The sequence below is a fragment of the Maniola jurtina genome, chromosome 3, assembly GCF_905333055.1.
Source record: "Maniola jurtina chromosome 3, ilManJurt1.1, whole genome shotgun sequence".
Classification (NCBI taxonomy): Eukaryota; Metazoa; Arthropoda; class Insecta; order Lepidoptera; family Nymphalidae; genus Maniola; species Maniola jurtina.
This window is the reverse complement of record NC_060031.1, coordinates 6,369,573-6,388,983: the sequence shown is the minus strand read 5'-3', so window position 1 is coordinate 6,388,983 and position 19,411 is coordinate 6,369,573. Positions and strand designations below refer to the sequence as shown.

The 19,411-nt window shown below is 36.1% G+C and overlaps 1 protein-coding gene across 5 annotated transcripts in view; it reads left to right on the top strand.

Moving 5' to 3' along the window:
- Positions 1-7,831, top strand: part of LOC123881018 (transcription factor Sp9) — a 95,748-nt gene extending 87,917 nt beyond the window's left edge. For all 5 annotated transcript variants that reach the window (XM_045929537.1, XM_045929533.1, XM_045929534.1 and 2 more), the window contains one exon: positions 5,760-7,831. In XM_045929537.1, the coding sequence (XP_045785493.1) occupies positions 5,760-6,887 (1,128 nt within the window). In that variant the 3' untranslated portion in view covers positions 6,888-7,831. The remainder of the gene's footprint in view (positions 1-5,759) is intronic.
- The last annotated feature ends 11,580 nt before the right edge of the window (positions 7,832-19,411 follow it).

Genomic DNA, 19,411 nt, shown 5'->3' with positions numbered 1-19,411 from the left:
CTTAACTCTGTAAAGTTAACTTATAAAATAAGCTCTTATAAATAATATTTTTCTTAACTCTACCGGTATTTAATTAACTCTACCATTGTATTTTAATACGGTATAAATAATTTGGTACCAAATCTATGATAATATTTTTATATGCCCTAGTAAGTACCTATTTCACGATACGGCTGTGATTTTAAAGCCTAGCCCACACAGCGATTTTTATTCGCGCGATTTATTTTCCTCCTACGGAATTTCACCTGCCCGCACTGGGAATGCGGTGAGCGCCATACAACTTACACTGCACAAAATATTCGCGCGAATTTAATTAATACCGCAATTTATATCAAATCACAGATTTTTTTCGGCGTGAATTTTAAATCGCAGTGCGGGCATCTCTATATGATTGCAAGTGTTAACGAATTGCGAAAAAAAATCACACTATATTTATCCACTGTGCGAAGTAGCTTTGAATGTTTATAAGTACCTACCTAGTAGATGAAATAAATGAACGAAATGCACTTTGACAATTTTTCTTGAGTCCGATGGTACCTACCAAGTACCAACAGTCCACACTAATCCTTTTGTATCCTGGGTCGCATTAAACATGAACGTTTACCTAACTGTCGCTCACATACTTACCTAATGATACATCTCAATATTTCTATAGTTCAGTAGGTTTTATAAAGTAATAAATAAGCAATTCGAATGAGCGTCCGATCTTCGATAAAGTACTAGAATCATTATTTTCAACAGCGTGTTGTCGAAAAATATTAGGTCATAAGTATAGTTATGAGTTTTATGAAATACAATTTTCTCTGTAACGACTCCACGATCATCTTAATAACACGTCGAGGGCTAAGCGTTTCGCTTGAATATTCATTCCGGTTCATCATAATTTTGGTAGATAATTTAAAATTATCCCATCTGAGCCGCCAACATCAGATAGCCTCGGTATCACGATTTATTTTTCTCATATTAATTTATTGTGAAGCCATTGCCGTATATTTTTAGGGTTCCGGATCTCCAGAGAAGAAAAGGAACCCTTAGATAGGTGTAGGGTCACTTCGTTGTCTGTCTGTCAAGAGCAAGACCCTCAAGGGAATCAAAGCCTAAGTACTTTCCGGTGGGTGAAAAACAATAAAATTTGGCAGGGTGCAATGTCTTATATAAGTAAGTACTTAGCACAAGCTTAGTAAGTACCCAGAGGGAACATGCAAAATCTGTGAATTTCTGATTACATTGCAAAAAAATTAAAAACTGTTATTTTCTGTACCTTAGTACTGTAGGAACCTTTAGTGTGCGAATCTGACTCATACTTGATCAATATTATCATCAATAAATTATGTTCGAGTTGTATACCTACTTTTTAATCCGTGCAAATACTCTGGTTAGGTTAGGTTCCGTGCAAATACCTACCTAGATGGACTCTGATTGGGAAAGATAAAAAGTTACTTAAAAACAGGAATAGGTGCCAAATGTTTTTGTTTTTACACAGTCAAAATGGTACCAAAAATTTCACTTTACTACTCACTTTGTCGATAGTCATTGTTTCTTCAGAATATACTTCACACTTAATATTATAAAGGAGAAAGTTTGTATGTCTGTGTGTGTGTATGTTTGTTACTCCTTCACGCAAAAACTACTGGACGGATTGGGCTGAAATTTAGAATGGAGATAGATTATACCCTAGATTAGCACATAGGCTACTTTTTATCCCGGAAAATCAAAGAGTTCCCACGGGAATTTTAAAAAACCTACATCCACGCGAACGAAGTCGCGGGCATCAGCTAGTACCTAATATCTCGGGAACCCATGCCTAGGCATTTTGCACGATAAATCAAAAACCATTATATTACATAAAAATAAATAAAAATCTGTTAGGTATAGAATCTCAGACACGACGGACGGAGGAACAGACAGACAGACAGACAGACAGACAACAAAGTGATCCTATAAGGGTTCTGTTTTTCCTTTTGTGGTACAGAACCTTAAAAATATCAAAAAATTAAGAAAAAAAATTGAGTCCCAGCCAGTTCTCAGACTATACTTACAACTCATTTTAGTTTTAGTACCAATTTCTCTATAAAATGTGGTGATTGTTCCCTGCGAATGGTGATGGGTTGATCTGTTGGCCATGATGATGTCGATGATATGAATTAGAATTTTATTTATAAATTATTACGAATTTATAATTATTTTAATTTATTTTAATTATTTTATTTATTTTAATTATTTATTAATGACTGAAATTAAAGTCAAAATAAATCTACGGCACTTACAGGATGTTATCACCGACCAATAGGTATACTGTAAATAATAACAGTCCACAGAACCGTTATTAGTATTACATACTCAGTTATAGTAGTATACAAACACAGTATCGGACGTATTAAATAGGCATTGATTAAGTTAATAACTCCCGTCTCTAGTTAATAGCAAAGCCTGACCGCAATTTCAGTAATTCGATTTAGGTATTGCTCGACTTAAACGCATCCGGCTACTTTTCTAACGTAGGTAAGTAATTTACTTTAAAAGTTATCTACGTACCTACCAACTTTCAAAAGTTCCTTAAAAAAAAAAGTTAAAGCGATTTGGAAACATAATACTTACTTCGTCCTTGTGAAAGTAGGATGAAGCTTTCTCGTAAGCGTTACAAAGCTCATCCTGCCTAAAATACCTAAGTTCTTACCTACTCGTATTTATACTTATTATTCCAGTAGTTTTTGCATATTGCACATACAAATAAACAAATAATTGTTTAAATTATTGTAATAGGTAGGTAGGTACCTACCTACTTAGTAGAATACAGAGATCAACTTTGTGATATCTACATTATATATTTAGCTACATAATACCTATATCTAGGTATAACTACCCATAGGTAGGTACATACCTAAAAGGAAAGACTGAAATTTTTGCATGAAGCCAGCTGATGTTTCTCAGTTAAGTGTTTTCCACTAGAGCATAGACTGGATGGGTAAGCTACTAAAAAAAATATATCAGAGCATCGCTACAACTACGAGTATATAATCGTTGTCCGAAAATGATTTTTACCTGTTTCGATACTACACTTTCGTGTTCACGTAAGGTGATTTCGTTTTATTCCGGCTCGTGTTTTTTATGACAATGATCTTCGTCATTTTTGACAAGGAAAAGGCCATCAAATAATGCGACGGCCGGCGCCGAACTGTCGGCTCTGGGCTCATCCGAGCTTTGATCCAATCTGGTGGTTTGGAGAGTTGACGACCAATTACCTATATCATTCTGACCCGCGCCCAAATGGAGCATAATGCCTAGGGTAATTATGACTTCAGCCATCTCACTCGCGTACGGGAATTATCTTTAAATTGCTGTGACGTAGGTGTATTTTATGTTTAAGTCACTAGCTGATTCCCTGACTTTATCCGTTTGTATTTAGATTTTTTAAGGATCCCGTTAATTTTTTCTCAAAATCCTTTCTGAAAATTATGTAGACTTTGGTCCTGTTTCACGACCGCCAGATAAACTTTATCCAACGGATAAAGTCGTTTTGACAGGTTCCGAATACATATTGCCATAAAGTCAAAATTCGTTAGTTAAAGTTTATCTGGAAGTTGTGAAACAGGTCCCATTTCAGGAACCATCCAACGTTTCCTAAATCTTAGGATAAACCGCTCTGCGGAATGGAAATCACCTGACTGACTGACTGACCGACAACGTGGATTGTGAACATATTTTGCACCCTAATAGGGTCGTACGTGAATGTAAGTAGGTAATAATAATATAACCTAACACAATCGCTGTCTTTGATTTTCAAACGTGCGTAGGTAATATCCGAAGATATTTTAATCTTTTTCGGTATAAACTCATTTCACACCAGTCATTTGATTCGTATTATAAATTTTAAGTATCAAAATTAGTTCAACTTGCGTTTAATGTGCCTGCCTACCTACACACAAAAATTAAAACATCGAACCGGCATGCACCAAGCAAAAACTCATCTCTTTCAATTTATATTCTAACCATTACGTGTAGTCATCGCGGCAATTTGGTAGAGTTTTATTATTTTTTTATGGTAATCGTAATTGTCGCAGGGTTAATTAACCGCCATATTTGTAACGGCTTATAGAACTGACTGATATGGAGTTATTACTTAGTATAATAATTATTTAGGTACATTAAATGCTCCTAAATAACATCATTAAGTATACCTACCTACCTAGTCAGGTAGGCATTAGCTGACTAGTTACAGTTACATCTAAGTAGGTAACTAATATATAACTTACGAAGGTGCCTCGGCATACCTACCTATCTAGATGTCACCCAATATTGAATGCCATGCGTTCATTTTGTTTCTAATAACGACTGCAGCAATCCAAAAAGGGGTAATTTTCTACATCACTATCGCTGTTTTCTACTGAATCTACTCACTTACTGAAATCGTGATTTGGTTGAGGAGTAGGTATTGCTCTTTCTTCTTGATCAAGTACCTATCTATCTTTTCACGGCCCAACAGTTTAACCGATTCTGACGAAGGTACAGAGTTGGTTATATCCCGGGGACGGGCATAGGCTACTTTTTATCCCGGAAAATCAAAGAGTACCCACGGGATTTTAAAAAAAAAACCTTAATCCACTAGGACGTAGTCGCAGGCCTCATCTAGTACCTAATATCTCCTAATATCGACTTATCTTCTAAACTCAACTAGGACTCGATCAAAATCAGCAGTTGTAAGGCCGCGCGCACATTGCGGCGACAGCTGCGCCAATCACAATGTACTGGGCGTGGCCGTGCGCCCCGTCCCGGCCGAGTCGTGATCCCCGGATTATATTATTGCGTACAATGAAGCTTTTTTATCGAGCCTTTGTCTCATATTAGGGTGAAATATCCGGTCGGATGTTCCTTCTCCGCTCTTTATTGAACGAAATGAATACCGACGAAAGGATTGTATGTAATTTATGCACATATTATTTTACTGTGAACGATTTCTACCTATGTTTCGACCTAGATAAGAACGTATGTTTGAATACCTTTTCTTTTTCCAGTGATAGGTAGATATAATGAGAGACTGCCGATTCTTTAATCTGTCATGTGACAGAATAATAATGTTATTATCACTATCATTTACTTATTTATTATTATTATACTTATTACCTTATTTTAAAAAAATGTTTACAAAAATAAAATAACAGAAATAACAAACAATAAAATAACAGAAACAATAAAAATAAAAATAACCATTAATCTTTAACATTGGTCACATTATTGTTATTTTCTGCATGATTTCCCAAGCTTTCAGTTGACTGCGATGTGTCTTGATTGTACTGCTTTGATTGCAGAAGCCAGGTTTTCAGTTGAGTTACTTACTATTATGCACTAAAATAAAGACAATCTTTTAAAGTAAGCAGGGCAGAAATTATTGGTAGCTTTTTAACTTTCTACAAAATGCAAATAGGTAGGTAAATAAGTTCATAAAATGTTACCAATAAATCAGAGCTTTAGACTTTTAGAGCATCAGTAACCGACAAGTATTTATTAATTGCGACGTCCCGCGGCGAGCGGTAGCGGTCGGGAGCTGTCACCGATCTACCTAATTGTAAATACGCTACCTATAAACTTCTTACGATTTATTTATATTGTTTTCGTATGCCCCAGGCTTAATTTGAACACCGATGTATTAGTTCACATATAAAATAGGCCATAAATCAGAGCCAGTCCTTTCTCACGGTTTCATAATTAAACCTAAATAAAAATACATTCAATATTAATTTTATGTTTTTCTTTCTTTACAGGAACACCCGAGCTTACGCGGCACGCCGCTGGCGATGCTCGCGGCGCAGTGCAACAAGCTTTCGAGTAAATCACCTCCACCGCTAGCCGACGCGGCCGTCGGCAAAGGTTTCCATCCATGGAAGAAGAGCCCTGGCACTCACTCTCCGCCCGGCGGTGGCATCGCGCCGCGGTCTCAGCCACCGGCGTGTGCGTCGTACGCGCGCGCGCCCACGTCGTGCGCCGCAGCCCCCGCCTATGGTAACGACCTATACTTCCCCTCATCGGGCGATCAACTACTAGGCAAAAGTGAATCGAGTGCGAGTCTCGGTTCTATGTACTCAAGGCACCCCTATGAATCATGGCCTTTTAACGTTGGAAGTGGAGGCAGCAGCGGTGCACTTAAAGCGGCCGAAATGGGCGGTGTTAGCGCCGTTGGTAGCACTTGGTGGGATGTACACAGCGGGTGGCTCGACGTAGGAGGCCAGATGGCTAATTATGCCGGACAAGATTATTCTCAATTAACACATTCGCTTTCGGGTGGAGCTCACTTACTTCCTCCAGCACCGCACCTCTTGCAAGACGCTTACAAATCAGTACTGCCTACTCAAGGATCGTTCGGTCTCCACGGACCCGGTTCTCCAGCACCAACTGCCCAGGCGCCATCTCCTAGATCTCAACGAAGATACGCCGGTCGGGCGACTTGCGACTGCCCCAACTGTCAAGAGGCAGAACGCCTCGGCCCCGCAGGCGCACACCTCCGCAAGAAAAATATTCACAGTTGTCATATTCCCGGATGCGGTAAAGTATACGGAAAGACGTCCCATCTAAAAGCTCACTTACGCTGGCATACTGGTGAAAGACCGTTCGTGTGCAACTGGCTATTTTGTGGTAAACGATTTACGCGCTCGGACGAGTTACAGCGGCATCTACGGACGCACACGGGGGAGAAAAGGTTTGCGTGTCCAGTATGCAATAAGCGTTTCATGAGATCCGATCATCTAGCAAAGCATGTGAAGACGCATAACGGGGGCAAGAAAGGTAGTTCAGAATCGTGCTCAGACTCGGAGGAGAACAGTCAGGGTGAGAGTGGTATCGGAAGCCGGTCGCCGGAGCACCCGCTGGACGTGAAGCCAGGCACGCTGGTGTGACGCGGGGGCGCGGCGCTCGCCGTGCCGCACCACGCCTCGCTGCTGTGATATCGCCGGCCGTGCGAGACGCTGCCTGTGCCGCCGCCCCTGTCCGTGTATACCACATATCAAACACTGTGTAACGACAATTTATAATTAACAGTTGAACATTCAGCAGTGTGAACGCTGCCTTAATAGTGTATTGTGATGAGACTTGAAAGTGTACAGTATAGAAATAGATATTATCAAATATTGTCTATCTATATATTATTATAATTAAATAGAGTAAGTAGAATCGCACTCTTAGTCCAAAATCGCAGTTGTAATTTATTTAAATAATGACTTTATTTCTATTGTAAAGATAATAGTATTAAATAATATTTCTATTATAATTACCTCAGTAACTCACAATAGCAAATTGTATTTATATTATATTTTTGTCTATATTTGATATCCTTACCTAATTCTTACTTTGTAAATCACATTTCAAAGAAATTGTGAAAATGCTAATCAAACAAGCAAAGCATTTAGCACAGTAGGAAAAATAATTTTACCTGTATATTCATTTGTGTCAAACTTTATGTTAAAAATTCGTAGACACAATTAATAAAATATTTAATTTACTTACTAAACATTTACAAGCAACTTTATTTGTACTTAGGTACTTACTTAGGTACCTATTTTCTTTATATTCTGTTCTGTTATATTTGTCAATTTCCAGTTTACCACAATTTATTTTGTAGGTACCTAATAGGCATTTCTATTTAAAACAAATTCTTCATACACAAATATAGAAAATGTAAGAAGGCGATTTACCGAAAAGTTTTTCTAGACAATGTTTTATTTGTTTTATTTCATTTTGACTGTCTCAATCAAATATATCTACTTACTTATGTATTATTATCGTTTTAAAACTTTTCGGAAACAAACCTAATGTATGGAAGTCGTTTTACATTTTACGATCAAACAAGTGTAAATTCAAAATTTTCAACACCCCCGACAAATCATTTTCAAATAAATAATTATGTATATCTAGGCAACGTCCATCTCGACAGCTTGACATTTGTCAATTGACACTTGAATATTATGAACCTAAGGGTTATCTAACCTTCTTTTTTACAAGAAAACTAGAAAATAGCTGATAACTTTTAAACGGCTGAACCAATTTTCTTGGATTATAGCTAAGAACACTCTCGATCAATCCACCTTTCAAACAAAAAAAACTAAATTAAAATCGGTTCATTCGTTTAGGCGCTACGATGCCACAGACAGATACACAGATACACAGACACACAGATACACAGATACACACGTCAAACTTATAACACCCCTCTTTTTGGGTCGGGGGTTAAAAAAGCAACTTGATGAAATGGTTCATGTCATGATTGTTGATATAAAATAATAGGTAATTATAATTGATGCTGATATTTTTGATTAATTGATACAAAATTTGATTAAATAATAAAAAAGTGCTATTGTTAGCTTAGAAGGTATCCTTGTAAATTACTATTTGTTATAAATATATTGTGTACAAAATTGTGCTAATAAAAATGCCTGATAATATGATTTTATAAAAATTGAAATATATTTTCCGAGTGGAATTTGCATTTTTATTACAATAATTAATACTAGATGATACTCAGACTTTGCCCGCGTAAATTTCACGCGTTTATTTAAAAATCCCACGAAAACGCTTTTCTTTGATTTTCCGGGATAAAAAGTAAGACAGACAGTCGACAGACATACCTACCAACTTACTTACCTACTGAGACTGACCATTTATAATATAAGTAAGTAGAATAAACTATAGTAGGTAGGTATTTAACTATGTGTATAATAATAGTGCCTATAGCTTGCATCCCGGAAATTGACATAGGCAACTTTTTATCCTAGAAAATCAAAGAGTTTCCACGGGATTAAAATACTAAATCCACGCGGACGAAGTCGCGGGCATCGTCCAGTTAGTATATATAAATAGGAAAGTGTGTCTGTCTGCTGCTGCTGCTGTTTCATACTTACTTATATTTAAGTACACTGAACCAATCTTGATAAAAGATACAGTGATAGCCAACAGGCTGGAGATGGACCCTGAATACCTACATTTTATTTTTAAAAATCAAAGAGTTCCCACGAGATTTTATTTTTAAAAATCCACGCTTTAAATAATAATTACTATGGAAAGATTAAAACATCTCACGGCGAACGAAAACGCATCTAGTAAGTAGGTAAGTACTTAGTTGGGTATGCACGCTTAAAAGTATCTTTTCTCAAAGGTTGCTGACCAGAAAAGAATAGATGCCTTCGAAATGTGCTGGAGGTGAATGCTGAATATCACCTGGGCTGAACATAGAACCAACGTCACATGCATGTGTAGCATTTAAAAATGCTAGACCTAAAATGTCTGCCCGCTGCCATCTGTCTGCAAAAAATACTCGAGTAGGTACCTATTCGGTCATATAGCCGGTAAAGATGCGACAAGCATTGAAAATCTCATGCTAAGAGAGAAGGTAGAAGGAGAGAGGCCACTCGCTGGCATCTACTGTGCTTGTCACACGGCGGAAACCAGGCTACGTTGGAAAAATATTATCAAGAGGGTATTATCAGGAATGAGCCACGGTCCTTAGTAAGTAATGAGGAGGAGGACTAGTTCTAAGTTAACTGTAGGTAAGTACCTAGATACCTACCTCTCTAATTATGTAAACAACGCCGAAAATTTAATGTTCTGTGGTACCCATACAAATAGAATACATATCATATTAGAAAGAATAGGAAAAACACATACATACTTAAAAAATAGTAAAAGCAAAAGCTGATATCAATTTGTAGAGGATAGTATCATCACGCTTTGGATATTCAACAACTTTTTAATCAAGAAATTCGGTGCACGCAAAACAAATAAACAACTTTAAAGCCATACTAAGGCCCATTTGAAAGTGAGTCTTATAGCTACTGTAAAATGTTGGATATCCACTTCACACTATGCGTTGATTACGACGTTTGGAAGTAATTTATAGTGAGCCCGCAAAGAGGGCGACGCTCATCGTAAAAAGCAATTGAAACCGCAAATAATGAGGCAGGGAAGCGACTGTCGCCTCTGCGGGTGGGCATCAACTCGTGCTCGAAAAACTAAGCAAATCTAAAGCTGCGTATCCACTAAGCTCGAACACCAGTAGATAATAGGTGCAAAACTAAAGCAGAATACTTACTTTACTACTCAAAAGATTTCCAATAATCTGTAGGGACGTTTAGAAATCCATACTCTATATACTATTAATATTATAAACGCGACAGTGTGTCTGTCTGTCTGCTAGTTTTTCACGACCCAAGAGATTAACCGATTTTGAGGTACAGAGTTAGCTTACATTCCGGGGAAGGGCACGGAAAATCTTCGAAATGGAAATTTTATCCCGGAAAATCAAAGATTTTCCACGGGATTCTTAAAAGCCCAGCCGTTTATCGAAATAAATATGGGTACAGAGGTAGCTTGCATCCTGGAAATTGACATAGGCAAATTTTTATCCCGGAAAATCAAAGAGTTCCCACGGGATTAAAAAAACTAAATTCACGCGGACGAAGTCAAGAGCATCATCTAATTCTTAATAATATGTATTACAAACCTACAGGCGCGCACGCGCGCATTCACTATGCTATTAAGTATGCGATGTACTTAGAGTTTCAGGCTTAGGTAAGTTAAACTTAGTTTGTGTTTTGGACCTTGGGCTTGAACTAGCGATTTTCGGATTCCGATCCACTCCCTATCGTTGCACAATCATGGTGGACACGCACTTTAAGATGTTCTGCAAGCCGCAGACTCTATTAAGGCGCTCGTGTCGCGGCCTAGCTTAATCTTCCATTATTAATGACGCGCGATGGTGGTCGAGCCGCCATTGATATCTCTATTTGCTTGAATGATGTTTTTGCTAGTGTCTGTGTAATAGATAGCCTAGGTATTTGTTTATACTTCATTGAAATTAACACCACAAAGGACATAGGAAGGTACTTACTGAACCTATATTTTTTAGAAGTTTAGAATTATGACTAACCTTGCAACACTTGGATCATATTGTCACCGTAATTATACATAATATTACCGTGATATTGTATTGTAAGTAATTTTTTAAATATATTGTCTTGTTGCTAAGGCTTATAACTGATATATAACTAATTACCTATTTGGCATCAAATCAGTCTGCAGCCTTAGACAGATTGATCGATCGATTGGTGTTGATCAATCAGTAAAAAATTATATACCTACCTAAAAGTATTAAGAGGTCACTCGTTTCATACAATTGTAGTTCCAATTTCATTTGAATACTAAGCAACCAAAGTATATGAAATTTTGCAGACATATTCTAGAAACTAATATCTATGTCTGTGGTTTTCCAGTTTTCTGTTAAAATATTCGGTTTCAAAGTTACGCGGTCTTAAAAATTTTCATACAAATCTTTGAGCCCCTGTAATTTTAAAACTACATATTTTTAGAAAAATCTAAAACACCACAGACACAGACAGATATTAGTGTCTAGAATATGTCTGCAAAATTTCATGGACTTTTGTTGCATAATATTTAAATGAAATTGGAACTACGATTTTATGAAACGAGTGACGGAGAGAGCCCTGTTAAGTTACATAATAATAATATGGCGGCCATATTTTGACTTTCGCCGTTAATGACGTCAACTCAAAGTCACGGATTGCATTCATGCCAACACATTTTAAGGAAAACATTCTCATAATACATTTTTGTCATAATAAGTACTTGTTCATTGTTACATTTATATAAAATGATTTTTTCAATAAAAATTTGGGCATGTTGATCATCATGCAATTTCAAATAGAAATTACATTTCAAACAATACACCAAACCATTTGACCTCTCTAATCAAATCAAGTTCGTATTACGTAGAGCTGTATAATGAAGTTAAGTCTCGTTCCCTAACTAAACACAGATTTATCTCCCTAACTGAATTACTCGCAAACTGATTGAGCATGGGGGTCTTTACGTTCCCATTGCCTGTTTCGTATTCCAGTAGCGACGGGGCGCTCATCTGTCAAGTGAAGGAAAAGCCGACCAAGTGTTAGTCGCCCTCTCTCTATTAGGGTTCTGCATAATATTATGATGACCAATTGTTTTGGCCACAGCTTACAAACTACAATATACTAAAAGTATTTTCAGTATTTGTTGTCTAAACTACAGTATGTGATAGGTAGGTACATTCAAAAATTCCAAATTCCCAACAAATAGGTTTTCCTACGGAATCCTAAAAACGTAATAACTAAGTATCTATAGCTACGTATGAAAAATTTAGACATAATATTGATGTCTGAAGTTGCAGAAGTGGATGAGTACCTACTAGTACTAAGGTAAAATCAACGTCGTAGGTAAGTAGTAGGTTAGTGTCTAAAAGTGTAAATATGACTAGGTACCTACCTATAAAACCATAATTTTTAACAAAGACCGGACATTGTCAAAAGGATGTTATAACTTTGATCGCTTCGTCTGTCTGCATGACTGTTTTCGCCTATGGTAGGTAAAAGTATGGGCATTTAAATTAAAACAGAAATTCCAATAAGAAGATGATACTTTTATAAATAAAGAGATAGGAGATTGAAATAGGTAGGCATTTACCTATACAGCATGTCTGAACCAAGCAAATAAATTTATATTTCGTTTAACAGGTGTTCAGTTTGGTTCGTGCATGCTGTAAAGTTAAAATGAATTCTCTGTAACGTTCCAAGTAGGTACTTAGCTAAAAGATTCATACGTTTTCGTCTTTGAGGCCGACGTTACACGAGGCGTGAGAAGCAATACATTAAGTCTTATTGCTCCCTGTGTTCTTCAGCGAAATGGATCGGAACTTCAAAAGGAACTGGACGCCGAAGAAGCAAGTACCTAGGTACTACTATTACTACCTAGAAAGATATTTTTAACAGGTAAATTGTAGTAGCCTCCAGGAATATTAAAAGCATGTCAATGCTGCGCATGCAAAATCTAATAAGTAGGTATGTTTTTTTTTTTTTCAATTTTCATTAGTCATTTTATTCAGTTTTGTTTATGGTTTTCCACTCAGCGTAAGCTACTGATAGAGGAATATGCAATGCTCAGACAAGCCGCCAAGCGCTTACGAGCACGAAGAAACGAATATTGTTATCTTTTTTTTGTTGATAATAAGTAAAATACAAATAAATAATATGTACAGCGGCGATATAAAATAGTAATTAACTAGGTACTGACGTAGGTATAAGGATACAGGATAGGAAGTCACACGGAGTGCGTGTACGAACCTACTTGTTGAATTCAACAAACCAGCGACGTGACTGCACGCTGGAGCTCCTACCACGCTCCACAGAAGATCATCATCATCATCATCATCAAAGCACTACAGAGTACAGCCCTGGGTGGCCTGGGCTTAGTCAAGCAAACTCCACCATTGGGGCCGGTCCACAGAACATGACACATGTGCCCTTTATTCTAGATTGTCTCTACCGAAAGTTACCCATAGTACCTATAGGTACCTTGATGCCAATAAACAGCATAGGTACAGTACAACGCCCACAATAATCGGGAGTCTGAAAATAAGAAAAGAAGTCTATGACAAACTACTTACCCAATTACTTAATTAGTATTAAGTATCGCGTGTGGGGTCACACGTATACAACCTAGTATGTTTTTAATTACAGTGTATTAAGAAAAATAATATTAAAAACCGTAACAAGAAAGATCACATTACAGTAATTTGCGTTTGATTAATAAGGGGTCGTAAATTTTGGCGCCCTAGATGCAAAGGGCCGCCGCGCGCCAGACACATGTGGATTGTGGACGCGTTTCTTAGAAAACTTCACAAGCTTTGGCCGAATTTGCAATTTGACCAAACTGCTGCTCATTAAAACTGCCATAAACAAAATTTGGTCGTCATAAGAATATACTTAACGTGCATGAGACGGGTCTGCCCGCGAAATTCAAATTTAATTTGGTTTTTCGCAATTTGTAAACTAATACGACAATGTAGGCTTATGGCATTTTAATTGCGCCAATCGCAGTATCAACTCACAGGTTTTTATAAAAAATTTTACTTGAAAGGGTCCAGTTTAAGAAATTAGCTATAGTATCGATTAATTTGTGAGTAACTCATGTCAAACTCATTATTTTGACTAATTTCTTAAACTGAACACTTTCAAGTAAGTAATGCTTTTTATGATCCTGTGAAGATTACTGGCACTGTCGGAATGCCATAAGCCTACTTTGTCGTATTAATTTACAAATTGCGAAAAAACAAATTAAATTTGAATTTCGCGAGCATACACTCGGAAAAATAATTCGCTTGGCAGAGCATACTAATGCGCGCGTATGTATAACACACAAAGATACGACCCGATGCTATCCGATAATAGATACACTCACACTTACTACACTCCCTCACACTTCTAGATAACCTTACCAGTCGTATAGGGTTGCAAATTTCACATTCGTCAACATAGTTCTGATGGCCGAGTGGTAATAGTGTTGAAGTTCTTAAATATGGCGTGAGTTCTAATCCTAGTGGGGGATTGCTTTTTTATTTTTGCAATTATTTATTTTGTCTTCTTTATACAGTCAAAATTATCATACTTTCAAACAATATAATTATAAGCAAGAAAAAACAAAAATAATAACACTTTTCTATTTATTTGTCTTTTGTGCAGTTCATAAATTATTATAATAAGCAAGAAATAAATAAGACGCTTGTCAAAAAATTAACACATCAAGTTAACAGAAGGTATACAAAAGAGGAAAAAAAATTGACATACTTTATCTACTCCTATTACTCCTATAGTAATTTAAAACCAATATCGATGTGAAGTATGCTAAAAGTCGGTCAAGTATGAACGTAATGTTTTATTTACGTTTTGGGTTACTTTTAGGTTTGTGAGATGAATCAACATGTTAATTACTTAGTTAGAAATCAAAATCAATTATAACTTCTAACTGCAATAACAATAACATCACTCACAAATAGAATTAAATTAATTACCTATACTTTATTTAATAATGTATAAAGGTAGGCCACCCTCGTAAGCTATTACTTTTTGTAATCGACTCGTCATGTTAGTAACCATATTCCAGCAAGTCTATGCTGCCCCACAGAGACTCCCAGGTTGAAGTTACCACTTTATTCAAAGTATAATATATCGTTTACCTGTTGTTCTATTATTATAGTATTTTACGTCCATCCTTGTCCGACTCAAAAGATTTTTCATTATTAAAAATAACAACGTAATTACATCAGTCAAAGTTTATATATTTCATTGCAAAATGAAAGTCTATGGTCCTGGTGCAAACCATTCGTAATATTTTCTTCGTAATGTATTCCGGCCGCACGCAAATGCTTCCGCACAGTTTGTAGAACTACATTGTGCTTGGTCGCTGTCAACCAAATTTTTAAAAAGGAATCCACGCTATGCATTGCAACGATTTCTTGGTGGTGATGTGACTCCATCTTATAAGCTGATGGTTTGGGCCCAGGTCAACAATTGTCTACATGCCCCGTTTCACCGTAGTGACAGACCCACAAGCGCACGGTATTCATCTGTAAATGATTATATCCTGGATTAATACATAGGTTACTTTTTATCCCGGAAAATTAATGAGTTCCACGGGATTTTTAATAACTTATATACACGGGAATGAAGTCGCGGGCATCAACTAGTATTTAGTATATTGGTTACATTGTTATATTATAATGCGTCTGATTAAAAGTATTAAATGGACTAAAAACATTACGCTAACATTTAGAAAATACTAAATGCACATAAGTAAAACCATAAACATAATTTCAATACGAGTAGGTTATATTTGTTTACTTACCGATATCATCGATTTCGGTTATCGAAATATTCCGCTCAAATAACAATCTCTGCTTTTTAAACAAAGATAAATAAATGTTCCATGGTGGTGAGAAGTTCAGTAGTTATTCAGTGTGAAAAATAACACAATACACCATAAATGAATTCACTATACTAGGATCTATTAATCCGCGTGCTCAAGTTCTATTTGACAATAATTTATAAAATAGGTAGGGTAGATTTAAAAAATGGGACATCAACTTGATATTGCCATTCTGAGACCTTAACTGTCTTGTTTTAAAGCTTAAATTCGTCCACATATCTACAGCCAGCACTGCAAGTGAAAACTGCTAATTAAAGTCGTGAATTTTAGACGTTATCTCAAGGTGGTTTAAGTCCATTTTACTCTGACATAATTGTGCTTCGACGATCGGATTCTATCAGCGTGGGTAAGCGGCAATATACCTAGTGCCTGCTGTGGGGAAATCAGCGAAATATGTAATTTGTAATTATTGCAAGTAGGTATGGTGAAAAGAGACCGACAATTCATTAAAGAGAGATAGGTGTAAAATAATAAGTAAACGAGTTATGCACACACATAATGCTTCGTTGTGTTGCCTGCTTACCGATTTGTTTTGCTTTGTGTACCTGTCTCTTGCACCAAGTAATAAAATAAGTATAATTCTATATTCTACACATTACCTGATTGCAGGTCTGGAAGGGAAGTCTCTAACTAGCACAGTTATTAGAAATGTTTAGAAAGAGAAAGATATTTTATTCAAATAAACTTTTACAAGTTTACTTTTGCATCACGCACTGGTTTGGATTGCCTTTCCAACCGAGAACAAGCTAGAAACTCGCCGGTTGCTCTTTTCAAAGATTCGATTTACTTACAATTATTTACTATTATGGCTGTAATTGCAGACCCGCGCATCGCTGGAGAGAGCTGGGAGCCATTCTACACTCTTTTATCATTTAGGTAAGGTCTTTTAATTTGTAATATTATGATTTTTAAATCAGCAGTTTTTTTATAAACAAACAGCTTTGCGGCCTCAAATAAAAGAGGTACCTACCTAAATAGATAGAATATCATTTTAGTCAAACCATGTTTGTTATCGTATGGTTATCGTCATGTTAGATGGTAGTTAGGTGATGTATGAAAGCTTTCACAATTTCCTTCCAATAAAAATGGTCATACAACATTCAGAAAGCAATAAACCGAACATAAAAGTGATATTTCCAAAGGTATGATCAAAAGCCAATAACGCATTCAAATGCGATGGTAAAGCAGATAGCAAAATAAACGTCACAACAATGTTGCGAAGAACGGAAACACTGGCAGTTTACAACTTTTTAACAGCGAGCCGCCCGCAGTAAATCATAAGTTTTAGACCCCCTTCAGAAGTAATATCGACTTCTTCGAACACGCATTAATCTGCCATTCCTCAATACTCAAAGGAAGCTACAATAAGCAGAATTTTTAGGAACTCATCTTCCTACAAAGAATCGCTCAACTGCAGTGAACGACATTATTTTCAACACTAAATTGTTGTTGACTCAACAAGACAGTACTCCTTAGTATGAGCCTTGTGCCAAAAACCCCTAGGTAGGTACATACTGGACAAAACTACATAATCCATAGATATCTACTCAACATTAAGTACACCGTATAAGTAGGCACTGATTGCCAAAATGTGTGGGTCTGATAATTTTCATGGCCCATACGTTTTGACGCAATTTGATACAGAGATAACTTGCATCTCGAAAACGGACCCAGGCTTTTTATGGCGGAAAATCAAAGAGTTCCCAAGGGATTTTTATAAAAATCTAAATCCATGCGGACGAACTCGAGGGCATCATCTAGATTCTATTGAATTTTTTGTTTAGGTGAAACTTAGCTCAATCAATAAGTACTTTTTTATTAATTTTTTAAAAATTGTTTTAAGGTTCTGTAGTAAAAATAACAAAAATGAGAATATTCTATTTAGTTCCTACTTTATAATATTACGTAGACCGTAACGAATTAATCCGTTATCAATTACATCGGGTGTGTAGACATAGCATCGCCTGACTTATCTAATTAATAGTTATGTTAAAAAAGTATTTCAAATTAGAAAAATCTTCATCTACAGCGACTGTCAACATACCTACCTCATAAAACAGTAGCTCATATTACTATTTTTCCAACTACACTGATATATTGCTACCTATTGAAGAAAAATGAAATCCATGGAGCTTTAAAATACATATATATATAATTTAAAAAACACAAACTTTAGCTAAAGTTTTTCCATCAAACTAGTAGGAAATTATAAGATAGATTGTAATTATTGTAATTGATAGGTACGACGTAAAATTTAGTCTACGTACCTAGGTTTTATTCTAATTCTCTTAGTAGTTTTCGATTGCGTTTTCTGAAAGCCTAGCATAGGTAATTTTTCTAATTGAATTTCGAAAGTATTTCGAATTGAATTTCGAATGTTTTTGTAAAACATGTTTGTGATTAGTTGGTGTCTCTAAATGTCCCACTAAGTTAACGCCCGCTGAGATTTTTGCCTCTATCATTTGTATGGGATTACGTAACACTTCTTTCCGCGAATAGAGTATAGGTAGGTACTAGGTAAGTACATTTATTGCCAAAAATTACAACTAAAATACAAAGCGCATCCACTCATTTCTATGTTCGCTTAAGGCAAATCCCCGTTAAAGGTGCTCTCAATAAGCGTGACAAGGGCTGTCAAGCTAAAATGTTATAATTTAGTAGCGCGCTCTGTCATAAGGCATATCTGCCATCCGCCGTACACCGCCATTTGACACTCGTTTTCTGAGAGGTGATAAATCTTTACTGACTCGGCGGCACTAATCATGGATATGAAAACAACCCTTTGTTTCTCCTACTGTTCTAAATAATAAGCTATTATTTAAATGTTAATTGATTTTAAATTAAACGTAGATCTTAAAAGGGATTTAAAATAGTGGGCAGTACGATCAAAAAGCTTATCTTACTAGACCAGAATATATCCGTGCAGCAAGCACTAGGTACCTACCTACTTAGGTATTTATTTATTTATTTTATTTATTTATTTATTATTACACCAACAACTTCCATACAAATAAGACAAAAATCTTTACAAAAATAACTTCAGTATGGTTGTCAATTACAGGTGTATACTTTATAAGAAAACTAATCTAACACTAACCTAAAGTACAAATTCTTAATCTATGTATATATTTTTAAAACAATGGAAAGTAAATTTACAGTTAAACTTAAGAAACACAAAAAACACAAAAATATCCACTATCAATGATCACTAATTAAAACTATTCTCTTTTTAAATTTGTTTAATTTGTCGTGAAAAATGTCCACATCACTAGCGCCTGACACACATACGTCATTATAGCATTTAAGCATGCGAGGAACAGGTGAGTAGCTACACGATAAGGTCCGATTATATGAAACATGAAAGAGACGTTTTTCGCGTATTCTTACATCAAGGCGAGGGATTTTTATTTTTATTTGTTCCAAAATGTCCGAGCACCAGAGCTGTCCATTTAGGATTTTGTGCAGTACACATAGGTCAAGTTTATACCTACGATCAACCAGACTATCCATTCTAAATAGTTTTAGCCTCTCTTCATATGTGCTACGTTTTGGAACACGGATGTTTTTATATGATAGATAACGGGTAAATGATCGCTGTATCCGTTCTATTCTAGATTTG